At 48.8% G+C, this 12,928-nt stretch overlaps 1 protein-coding gene across 6 annotated transcripts in view; it reads left to right on the top strand.

The window, feature by feature from the left end:
• DPY19L1 (dpy-19 like C-mannosyltransferase 1) overlaps window positions 1-12,928 on the top strand; it is a 112,521-nt gene that overhangs the window by 86,787 nt on the left and 12,806 nt on the right. For all 6 annotated transcript variants that reach the window (XM_034761183.1, XM_034761184.1, XM_034761182.1 and 3 more), the window contains one exon: window positions 12,346-12,520. In XM_034761183.1, coding sequence (XP_034617074.1) covers window positions 12,346-12,520 — 175 coding nt within the window. The remainder of the gene's footprint in view (window positions 1-12,345; window positions 12,521-12,928) is intronic.

Here is a 12,928-nt window from a genome sequence, read left to right as displayed (position 1 = left end):
GTTTCTCTCTTAGCTTAAGTGCCAGAAGTCTGTGTAGTGGATCTACATGTTCCAACCCTGCTGATGAACCACGTGGGTGTCAGTATGGTATCACATTTGGAATATTTCTTTCAGTTTGTTTTTTTAGGAAACATAGGCAATTAAACAGTAAAAAACTGTTAAAAGAACGTTATTCAGGTTTCAAAGTCAATCACTCAATTAAGAAGTGCCAGTATTAAGGTTGCTTATAATTTTAATTCAGCCCCATTGTGCACGTGCATTATGATAGTCTTCTTTTTTGTGTGATTGCACATGTCCATTCCACTTCAGGTGTGTGCGTTCCCACACAATCTGTAGATATCTAGTTGTTGTCAGAGATTTTTTTCCCTCAGCAGTGCCCATCGGGGCAGCACAGGTGACTTCTGTTCCTTCATGCTGCTGTGCAATGGTATAAAGGATGGAGCCATCCCCAACCCCATCAGTTCCTTCTTACCATCCGTGATGGTTGTTGGAGAGTGTGGTCTTACTATCACAAGTCTTTTCCTTGGTTTAGTAGTCTATAGTGTTAGGTAGTTATAGAAGTACCCATTCCTGGGTATTGCTACCTCTGCCGGGGCATGACTCAGTCACTGGGTTTTACGCCCTGTCATTCCTGCAAGAAACCAGTTCCAGTAAGTGACCCACACTTCAGTTGCCTGAAGTGTCTTGGGGAGACTCAGGTCCATGTTTTGGTGCCTACCTTGCAAGGATTTTGAGCCAAGAAGGACATGGAGGCCAGGCTTAAGTTTCTGCTACACTCATCCTCAGAGCTGTATCACTCATAGTGGGTACCAAACACATCTGCATTCATCAGAAGTGCTTCTTGTGGTTTTGCTAATTCTTGGGTCCATACTCCTTCCCCAGTACTGAGAAAGAGGCACGGAAAGATGGCATCTAATCTCAACAGGGCTGTGCCAGAGTCAATGGTCCTGCCTGAGCAGATGACTGCTTTGGAGAATGCAGTGTCTCAGCATCTAGAGATGATGCCAAGTTTGAACATGTGGTCATTCCATCTGAGGGTGGGATCGAAGTCTACCTGAATAAAGATTGAACTGCTTGTGAGTCACCAGAAGTGGAATGCACATGTGCAGTCACTCAAAGAAGAAACAGTTACTAACCTGTTCCCTAACTGTTGTTCTTCGAGATGTGTTGCATGTGTCCATTCCACCACCAGCCCTTCTGTATCGGAGTCTGTCCGGCAAGAAGGACTTGGGGAGAGATTGGAGCAGTTCCACGCTTTATACCATCATGCAGCAGCATGCGAGTAGCAGAGGGCACGTGCGCCATCCCAACAGGTACCGCTGAGGGAAAAATCTCCCAACAGCTGTGCATTGGGCATGCACACAGCTGAAATGGAATGGGCATGTGCCACACATCTCAAAGAACAACAGTTCTTCTTCGAGTGCTTGCTCATATCGATTCCAATTAGGTGTGCGCGCGCCGCGTGCACGATCGTCGGAGAATTTTCTACCCTAGCAACACCCAGTGGGTCGGCTGTGGAGCCCCCTGGAGTGGCACCTTCATGGCGCTGGATATATACCCCAGCCGACCCCAGCGCCTCCTCAGTTCCTTCTTACCGCCCGTGACAGTCGTTGGAACTGTGGAGCGCGACATAGCTGTTCTCCACTCTCCCTAGCTTTACTTTTCACTCTTGTAGATAGTTGTTGGTATATACTTTTAGATTAGTAGCTTGTTGTTAATAGCTGTAGAGTAGTTATAAATAGTTAGCGGGGGTTAAGGGGGCTATTATCCCCCCTTTTCCCCCGGCGCACAGCCAGGCTCATGCCCAAGGCTCCTGGCTATAAGCCGTGCGCGACCTGTGCTAAGCCTATGCCAACGTGAGACCTCACGACTCTTGTCTGAAGTGTTTAGGGGAGTCTCACCAGACGGACAAGTGTAAGATCTACAAGGCTTTCAGGCCCAGGACCAAAAAGGAGCGGGACTTTAGACTTAAGCAGCTCCTTATGGAGGCGGCACTTAGCCCAGATCTTTCTTCGGTGTGCCAAGTTCCGGCACAAAGTGCCTCGGTGCGCAGCGCCCCAGCGGCACCCTCCGGTACTGCACCGCAAGCAGACGCGGATAAGGCCCCACGGCACCGTCCTCCCTCGGCACCGCGTCCGCCACAAGCCCTTCAGCGCCGTTCCCTGTCTCCGGGACATAAAAGACCCCGCAAGACCCAGGACGCTGCCGTCCAACAGGCACCGGCTCCTCCCGCACTGGTGGTAGAGCCACGTCCGGCTTCGGAGCGCCAGAGGGTGCAGGCATCGTCGACACCATTGACTCCGGCACCGGGGGTAGGGCCGTTGAGTCCGGTGCGGACTGGCTCACCGCCTCATCCTGTGGTTCAGCCCTGTCTCCCTTCTATGCCGGAGACTTTTGCAACGGCGAAAGACCTCATCGCCCTCATGGAGCCGGTGACATCTCAGTCCGTGGCACCGCATACCCTTTGCACAGTGTAATCCAGGGGCAAGCCTGCCCTGATACGCCCTCCATCTCCGAGGGTGGACTCGTGGCACCGCTCCCGGTCTCAGAGGAGGTCCCGACGCTGCTCGCAGTCCCGGAACTGATCTTCATCTTGGCACCGGTCGTACTCGCGGCCCAGATCTTCCTCCCGGCACCGATCTACTTCTCGCCACCGACCTGAGCATCGGTACCGGTCGGAGTCCAGATGCAGTTCCCGACACCGGTATGAGCACCGCTCCCATTCGCGAAGCCGCTCCCGTCACCGAGTCTACAGACGGTCTTCATCTTCGTGATCCAGATCTGGATCTTGGTATCGGCATGGCCATCGGCACCTTTCTTGATCCCGGTACTGCTCACCGGCACCGCGCAGAGACCGCTCACCTGTGGACCGGCACCACTCGGCACTGCACCAGGACGAGCCCCTGCAATCACGCTCGGCACCGCCCTGGCCCTCAAGATTGGCGTCTCGCTCGTCGGAAGGGGCTTCCCGATCAGCATACCCTGCTCAGGGTCAGGCTGCAGACGATTTGGGTCATTGGCAGGAGGGGGCAGAGGACCCTAGGCAGGACCCTGCACATTGGTCTTTCTGGACCCCATGGGCATATCACCAAGCTCAAGGGGCTCCACCAGCGGCCTCTCGCTCGGCACACTCTGAGCCCAGGGTACCTGAGGCCACCATCTCCCGTCCTCCCCCAGGGGGCATGGAGGCTCCTGTGCCGACACCCACGCAGGCCCCAGACCCCGGTGCAGGGATCTTGCACATCAGGGACCCTTGGAGCTGGACCCTCATCTGGATCCTTTACCCCCTGAGGTGGCGTCCTCATCCTCCCCAGATGAGGCGGTGGCAGGTACAACAGCCTCAGGCCCATCTCCAATAGACCTCTGTGCCCACCAACACTTGTTATGTCGGGTGGCACGGAACATGGACCTACAGGCTGAGGAGATAGTGGAGGTGGAGGACCCGGTGGTGAGCATCCTCTCAGCTGATGCCCCATCCCGGGTGGCGATGCCCATTATTCATACGATTCAGGCTAACGCTAATGCCATATGGCAAACCCTGGCCTCCAGCCCTCCCACTGCCAGAGATGTAGAGAGGAAGTATTTTGTCCCCTCTAAAGACCATGAGTACCTCTATACAGACCCTCCGCTGTGTTCACTAGTAGTCTCCTCAGTGAACGCAAGAGAGCGTCATGGTCCGCAGGCGGCAGCGCCCAAATCAAAGGACGCCAAACGCTTCGATTTGTTTGGACGTAAGGTTTATTCAGCGGGGGGGGGGCTGCAGCTCAGAGCCGCAAACCAACAGGCACTCTTGAGTTGGTACAATTACAACTCATGGACTTCCATGGGTAAATTTAAAGAGTTGGTCCCCCAGGACTCGAGAGAGGAGTTGGGGGGCCCTAGTGGAGGAAGGTAAAAAGGTGGCTAAGACCTCCTTGCAGGCCTCCCTGGACATAGCGGACTCTGCCGCCAGGACACTAGCATCGGGGATAGCCCTGAGACGTGTCTCTTGGCTTCAGGTATCGGGGTTACCACCAGAACTGCAGCAGACCCTGCAAGATCTGCCGTTCGAGGGCCAGGGGTTGTTCTCGGACAAGACGGACTCTCGGTTGCAGAGCCTCAAGGACTCCAGAACCATCATGCACTCCCTGGGGATGCATGTCCCAGGACCCCAGCGCAGGCCCTTTAGACCCCAGCCACAAAGGTTCTACCTTCCTCCTCCTCGTCTGAGACAGGACTTCCCCAGAAGGCGGGGGCGAGATGGTAGACGGAGGTTGACCGGCCCCCAACCCGGTCAGAACCAAGGCCCTCCTAGACCACCTTCAGGGTCTAGGCAAAATTTTTGAAGGTGAGGTCGAGGACAGCGTGCCAGCCACTACCCAGGATCCATTCCCTTTCTTTCGGGATCGCCTCTCCCGTTTCCACCGTGCTTGGTCCCTTATAACCTCGGACTGTTGGGTCCTTCGCACAGTGGAGCGGGGATACGCTCTCCAGTTTTCTTCGTTCACCCCCTCCCACCTCCCTTCTCCATCCCTCTTCAGGGACCCTTCTCACGAGCATCTCCTTACACAGGAGGTTTTTGGGCTCCTCTCTATGGGGGCCATAGAGGAGGTTCCGCCAGAGTTAAGGGCAGGGGTTTTTACTCCCGCTACTTCCTGATCCCCAAAGCAAAAGGGGGTTTGCGACCCATTTTAGATTTACGCGGACTCAACAAATTCATAGTAAAGTTGAAGTTCCGCATGGTCTCCTTGGGGACCATCATCCCTTCCCTGGATCCTGGAGACTGGTACGCCGCCCTCGACATGAAGGACACATATTTTCATATAGCAATCTACCCCAGCAGCGGAGATAGTGGAGTTGGAGGACCCGGTGGTGAGCATCCTTTCAGCTGACGCCCCATCCCGGGTAGCGTTGCCCATCATCCGCTCCATTCAGGCTAATGCCAAGACAGTATGGCAGACCCTTGCCTCTATCCCACCTACTGCCAGAGGGGTGGAGAGGAAATACTTTGTTCCTTCTAAGGAGTGTGAATACCTGTATACTCACCCTCAGGCGTGTTCACTGGTGGTGTCCTCAGTGAACGCAAGGGAACAACATGGTCAACAGGCCGCAGCGCCCAAATCTAAAGACGCCAAGCGCTTCGATTTGTTTGGACGCAAAATTTACTCAGCGGGGGGGCCTACAGCTCAGAGCTGCAAACCAACAGTCACTCTTGAGCTGCTATGATTATAACTCGTGGAACTCCATGGGCAAATTTAAGGAGTTGATTCCACGAGAGTCCAGGGATGAGTTTGGGGCTTTAGTGGAAGAGGGCAAAAAGGTGGCTAGGACCTCCTTACAAGCCTCTCTTGACGTAGCAGACTCTGCTGCTAGGACCCTGGCGTCGGGCATAGCTATGTGACGCATCTCCTGGCTTCAGGAGTCTGGCTTACCATCAGAACTGCAACAGGTCCTGCAGGATCTACAATTTGATGGGCAGGGCCTGTTCTCGGACAAAACGGACTCTCGGTTACAGAGCCTAAAAGACTCCAGAACCATCGTGCGCTCCCTGGGGATGCATGTCCCAGTTACCCAGCGCAAGCTCTTTAGACTACAGCCTCAAAGGTTCTACCCTCCCCCTCATCCAAGGCAAGACTTTTACAGAAGACGTGGACAAGGTGGTAGAAGGAGATCCACCGGCCACCAACCTGGTCAGAACCAAGGCCCTCCTAAACCATCGTCAGGGCCCAGGCAAAATTTTTGAAGCTGCGCGTGAGGACGGGCTTCGACCCATATTAGATCTGCGTGGACTCAACTAATTCCTGGTAAAGTTGAAGTTCCGCATGGTCTCATTGGGGACCATTATTCCTTCCCTGGATCCTGGTACGCCATCCTCGACATGAAGGACGCGTATTTTCACATAGCGATTTAGCCTCCACACAGGCGCTTCCTTCACTTTGTGGTAAACCACAAACGTTACCAATTTGCTGTCCTTCCCGTCCATGGCTCCGAGAGTGTTCACCAAATGTATGGCTGTTGTGGCAGCCTACCTTCATTGACAACGGATACAGGTGTTCCCGTATCTCGACGACTGGCTCATTTGGGGCCACACCAGGGAAGAAGTGCAATCCCACGTCCAACTCATCCTGCACACCTTCTGCAAGCTGAGCATCTTACTCAACAGAGAGAAGTCAACTCTGGAACCAACCCAGAGAATAGAGTTTATTGGGGCAGTCTTAGACTCCAGACTCGCCCGCGCTCTCCTGCCGGACACTTGTTTTCAGACTATGGAGGCTGCAGATGATGTTTGCCAAAGCTTCCCAACTTCCACGGTAAGGACTTGCCTCGGCTTTCTGGGGCACATGGCATCGTGCACTTATGTAACCAGGCATGCCAGACTTCGGCTCCGCCTGCTGCAGGCCTGGGTATCAACAATGTATCGTCTGGGTCGGGACAGCCTGGACATGGTGGTCACGGTTCTGGAGTCCGTCTTGTCCTCCTTCAGCTGGTGGTTGAGTCACACAGTCAGTGTGCGAAGGGGTACCATTTCACGCCCCACAACCTTCCTTTCTACCTTGTCACAGATGCATCATCTCTGGGCTGGGGCACCCATATCGGGGAACACCAGACGCAGGGCCTTTGGACCACATCTGAAATAACTCTGCACATCAATGTACGAGAATTGATGGTAGTATGCCTAGCGTGTCAGGTGTTTCGCGGTCTCCTACATGGCGGTTGCGTGTCAGTCCTCTCAGACAACACCATGACCATGTTCTACATCAACAAGCAAGGGGGAGCCTGGTCGTCCCCCTCATCCCAGGAGGCCATTCGCCTGTGGGAGTTTTGCATAGCCCACTCGATACATCTGATGGCGTCGTTTCTCCCAGGAGTTCAGAACACGCTGGCAGACCATCTCAGCAGGTCATTGCAAACTCACGAATGGTTGATTCGTCCAGATACCATCCACTCCATCTTCCGGAGGTGGGGATTTCCCCAGATCGACCAATTCGCCTCGTGCATCAATCAGAAGTGCCAAGTGTTCTGTTCTCTCCAAGGGCACTCTCAGGGCTCCCTGTCAGATGCTTTCCTACTGCTGTGAAAAGACCAGCTGTTCTACGCCTTCCCTCCATTCCTGCTGGTCCACAGGGTCCTGCTCAAGCTGCGCAGGGACAAGGTACGCATGATTTTGGTCGCTCCAGCATGGCTAAGGCAGCACTGGTACACCACACTCCTGGAGTTGTCGGTAGAGCCTCCGATCACGCTCCCACTGTGGCTGGACCTGATCTCCCAGGACCACGGATGACTGTCACCCTGACCTGCAATCGCTCCACCTTACAGCGTGGATGCTGCATGGTTAACTCGGGCGGAGTTACTCTGCTCACAATCCGTGCAGCAGGTTCTGTTAGGCAGCAGGAAACCATCCACACTGGCAACCTACTTAGCCAAATGGAAGCGCTTCTCCTGTTGGTGCGAGCAGCACACCACGCCCCCCTTGCAGGCGTCGATACCACTTATACTGGACTATCTCCTGTCCCTAAAGCAGCAAGGCCTGGCGATATCATCTGACAGGGTGCACCTGGCAGCTATCTCGGCGTTCCATCCAGGAGAACATGCTTCCTCGGTCTTCTCTAACCCGATGGTCATCAGATTCCTAAAGGGCTTAGATTGCCTATATCCACAACTGCGTCAACCGGTCCCAGCGTGGGACCTTAACCTGGTCATCTCCAGGCTCACGGGGGAGCCAATGGCTACCTGCTAACTCCTTTACCTATCTTGGAAGATAGCCTTCCTTGTAGCCATCACTTCAGCAAGGCATGTTTCTGAAATCAGAGCCCTCATGTCAGAACCTCCATATACAGTCTTCCATAAAGACAAGGTGCAGCTTCGCCCCCACCCTGCCTTTCTCCCCAAGGTGGTATCAGCTTTTCATGTGAACCAGGATATCTTCCTCCCGGTCTTCCACCCTAAGCCACACGCTACATGGCAAAATCAATGTATGCAATCTCTGGATGTGCGCAGGGCCCTCGCATTCTATATCGAGCGTACGAAGCCGTTTAGGAAGACGACTCAACTCTTCATTGCAGTGGCTGACCGGATGAAAGGCTTACCAGTCTCCTCACAACGTATCTTCTCTTGGCTCACGTCCTGTATTCGTGCTTGCTACGACTTGGCCGGTGTCGCAACACCATGCCTCACCGCCCGCTCCACGGAGGCTCAAGCTTCCTCAACCGCTTTCTTGGCCCAGGTTCCAATCCATGAGATCTGTAGAGCGGCGGCTTGGTTATCTATTCATACCTTTGCCACTCATTACGCGTTAGTACTGCAGTCTAGAGATGATGCTGCATTTGGCTCAGCGGTTCTGCACTCAGCGATGTTTCACTCCGACCCCACCGCCTAGGTAAGTCTTGGGAGTCACCTAATTGGAAGTGATATGAGCAAGCACTCGAAGAAGGAAAAACGGTTACTCGCCTTTGTAACTGTGGTTCTTCGAGATGTGTTGCTCATATCCATTCCAAACCCGCCCTCCTTCCCCACTGTCGGAGTAGCTGGCAAGAAGGAACTGAGGGGGCACTGGGTCGGCTGGAGTATATATCCAGCGCCATGAAGGCACCACTCCAGGGGGCTCCACAGCCGACCCACCGGGTGTTGCTAGGGTAAAAATTCTCCGACGATCGTGCATGCGACACGCACGCACCTAATTGGAATGGATGAAGAACAGCAGTTACAAAGGTGAGTAATTGTTTTTTGCTTTAACTATACATTGCTCATTGCATTATCCAGTTTTGAGCATAAGAACTATGATCCTGATCTTACCCCATCAGATTGCATATATTGCTTCTCTGGTTGTTTTCAGATTGACTAATTGAATAATTTAGCTATTTGCATATCAATTTGAGGTCCAAATACTACTCTCTCTAATGTTCTGGATAAGTGAGCAGTTGAAATAATCAAAATTTTATCCACTCATCAATTTAATTTGAAACCAGTGTTGCAACATGTGGGGGGAAAGCATTATGGCAAACCTTCCATTTTTATAGTTAGTATGCATAAAATTTTAACTGTTGCAGAGTAAGTATAAAACCTTTCATTAATTAAAAGGTCCAAGGTACTTGCATATTCCAGTCATTGTATTTACACATTCAGGATAGGGTACTGGGGCTTAGTACTTACGTCTGACACATGGAGTCTAGCTTCTTCCTAGAGCATTTTTCTCATGCATCAAGAGGAGGAAAAAATCTTTGATAATTTAACCCTTAGAACATTACCTAATTTGAAGGTGGGTGGCACCTGGAATATGTGGGCCAGATTCTCTGTTCCTGGCCTGGCTTCTTTGCGCTGTTCCTGTGGCACAAAGGGGGTTGGTTGCACATCTGATACATGTAGGGGACTCCACAGATGGCATTAAATCTGGTGTTGACAGAAAAGATTATGGCTAACCGGCCTTACACTGACCGGAATGGCCCTAGGAGCTCTTGCATCCAGCATAGATGAGAGCAGACATGAGGTTGCCCTAGCTTACACAAAGGGGATGAGAAGACCTCACACTACCTCCAGGACCAAGGAAGTGTAAAAGTGGCGTTCAGCCTGCCCCATTGGGTTCTCAGCCAAGAATAGCTCAGACAGACTCAAGAATCAGGCTGTATACGTATAAAAAGGACCGGAAGGAATAACTGCTTTTTGAGCTGACTAGGATTAGAGGGAAGTCAGGACTAAGTGATTGTCCAGACTTGTCTAGAATAAGGTTCTGGGAGGATTTGATATCTGTGGGATGGATGTCAGGATTAAGCAATTATGCAAGTGGTAAGGGTGAAAACAGCTTACAAAGATTTAGGAACATAAATCAGAACAGCAAAGGATCTGGACCATTTAATCTAGTCCCCAAGATAAGCTAGTAGGAGGGAGATTGTCAGTGAAGATAAAACCTCAAAGGTGGGGGGTTTTTTACAGTGAGATAACTAATGCACGATAGTTATCTTACTGTAAACTCCTAAGCAGAAACAAGGCAGTTGTTGTTTTTGCTGTGAAATAGCTAGACGAGGTCAGCACTATAACCCCATCCATGGTTGGCCTCATCTAGGTTGCCTCATGGTAAAACTACAATCCTTGTCGCCACTAAGAGTTTTACAGCATGATAGCTAACACACACAAGTTTTCCTTGCAGTAAAACCACCTTTTTTTGTCCGATTATACACAGCCTGAGACTGGGCATCTGTGGAATGGGATTAGTTCTGCAGCTGGTTGTTTTTCTTTCAGGCCATCACATGGATGATTATACCCTTGATTATCAAACAGCCCAGTTTGCTCAGTGCAGCATCTTGCGGGGCGGAACACATTGATGATAAAGCTGATGTTGTTTCTGTGTGTTTGCTCTCTAAATTAGGAGGAATTACTCCATCCTAAGTGGAACTTTAAAAATTAGCAGAAAACATTCTGACGGACTTGAAAATTAAGAAAATGTTCCTTGCAAACATTTAAAGATTTATTTGGCAGAGCATATTTGTGAACCATGTACCACATGAGAATCATTCTAATCTAGTCACAACCTCATATAAAAGGAGATGCTTTTGTTGCATTTTATGCATGTTCAATCACTTTGTGTTGGGCATATGTACAAAATACTGTTAATTTTATCAAGTTTTTATAGAACCTTTATGGGACTGGTTTTTCTTCACCTGAAAAGCAGCAAACTAACTAAGGAGTTTAAATGTTCTAACACATTCTCACTTAAACTGAGATTGCCATGTAGGTGTTAGTATATCTGCCAAAAAGCTGCCAACTGCTAAAACAGATCAGCAGTCAAATTAATGGGTCAGCATTATATTATATTTATATAAAATGACATTTTAATTTTTAGAGACTAGTAGGATTATAAATGTCCATAAAATGGTTTTGTGGTATTCTGGCTTCTACAAATTGGGCTACTTACTTTTGTTCTGTGTTGTAACCATGGGCCCCTCAGAAAGTGACATAAATTATGACCATCTAAATGTGGTTATAAAGTTTTTTTTCATCCTTCCAAATAAAAGTTTTTAATATTAAAACAATCATCCCAAGCCCATATAACAAGCTCCTTATGCTACATCCATTCATCAGACTGCAGGTTGCTCCCTTTGGGTTATGTAAACTAGTGGTGTGATTAATGCCCAGATTTGTAGAGAAGCACTCAGGAGGAGAGAAGAAACAAGAAGCGTTGACGGCCCTCCTACCCCTGTGCTGCAACCACGCTGGGGCTAGGTACACTGTGTACAATGAATGCTCCAGACTAGTGTCTGGCTTTTCTGGGAGAAACAGTGGAGTGTATGTAGTATCCTGCAGAAGGATGGTGCTTTGGCCATGTTCCCTCTCTGCTGCCAGAGGCACACTATTAAATAAAAATTAAAATACTGTTATCTCATATGGCACATGTTTAATTGATATTGCTGGCTTATTGGGAGGTCTTAATTGGAAATTAAATAATTTAGCCTAACAGTGATTGGTAATTCCTGCTGCTTTAATAGTACAGTAGTTACATAAATTCTGATTAACGGGAATGCATTTAGCTAGTGCCAAGCAGTTAAACTGTGTGTAACCAGGTGTCATAAGCATAAAGTGTAAACTCTTGCTTTTTTAATTCACAAATTGCCAATAAAAGTTAAGGGATATGTTTTGTGGGTACGTGACGGGTTAGGTCAAGTGTGGCTGGGATAGGTTGTCCTTGATCAAGCCAAACAGTAGAGCAGTAAAAACAAAATTACAATTTCTCTCCACAGTACTCAATTTACTGATGTGCACACTTCAAAGTCTGCTTCAAACCATTTGCACTATTATTCAAACAAAGCCTATCTCTTTCAGTGTAGGAGAGGGAAAGAGTAGATGTGATGCAACAGTAAAGTTCTACTGTTAACTTTTGCCTTTCTGATTTCCTTGTAGGTTCTTAAAAAAAGTTGACTTATCCTGTATCTTTTTATGAAATACATTTAACATGACCAGAAATATACTGAACTGTCCATTTGACAAGAGTATAAAATACTATATATGTGAGATTTAGAAGTTGACATTGCTGAATGAATCTTAACTGCTGCATTCCCTGACTTTATTTTTCATTGCAAATTTAAGGTTGCATTAATGCATATTGTCTTATTTTATAGTATAAGAAAAGTAGGAGCAACTTACTACAATGGAGTCAACTTAAGTGAATATTTAAAGTCTTAATCCTACTCTCACTGAAGTTAATGGCAGAATTTCCATTGATGTCAGTAGAAGCAGGACTGGGCCCTAAAAGAACAACTTTTGATTGATTGTAATGTGTGTGACTGACAGGTTTCTACTGGAGAAATTAAAATCATAAGCCATGAATATTGTGTAATACTGTAGGTATCTGGGAATTAACTGGCTTTTATATTTCAGTTGTTTGGATGGCTCTTTGGCAAAATTCAGCCCAAAACATTGGTCTTTGCTATTTTAGCAATAATGGCAATAGAGGGATCAGCAAACCTTCAGAAACAGTGGAACATCATGGGAGAATTTAGCAATTTGCCACAGGAAGAACTTTTAGAATGGATAAAATCCAGTACCAGACAAGGTAAACTATTTAGTTGTGTGTGATGATGTCCTTATTTGAGCTGTAACTGAAGCAATTTTTAGCAATAATCTGTCAAAATACAGTCCATCAGGAGCAGTTAAACCTTATTAGATGCTGGAATTGAATCAAGATTAAGCCAATTAAAATGCTAACTGCATTTTTCAAAATACTATTGTGCTATTACACATATGGTTTTTGACACACATTAAATTAAACACATCTTTTTAAACTAACATATTTGGAATGCTGGGATACGTTCCTTGTATTTCACTTAGGTTTAAGTGAGAATCCTCTATTCTGCAAGTGGCAGACATGTATTCCACTCAGGTGTGCGCGTACCCAGTGCACCAAAGCCAGAGAATTTTTCCTAAAGGTAACTGTAGGTGCTGTACTTGTGTCCTCTGGCTC

Source organism: Trachemys scripta, chromosome 2 (genome assembly GCF_013100865.1).
Source record: "Trachemys scripta elegans isolate TJP31775 chromosome 2, CAS_Tse_1.0, whole genome shotgun sequence".
In the NCBI taxonomy this organism is placed as follows: Eukaryota; Metazoa; Chordata; order Testudines; family Emydidae; genus Trachemys; species Trachemys scripta.
The sequence above is the reverse complement of the archived record's forward strand: the minus strand, read 5'-3'. Positions and strand labels throughout refer to the sequence as shown.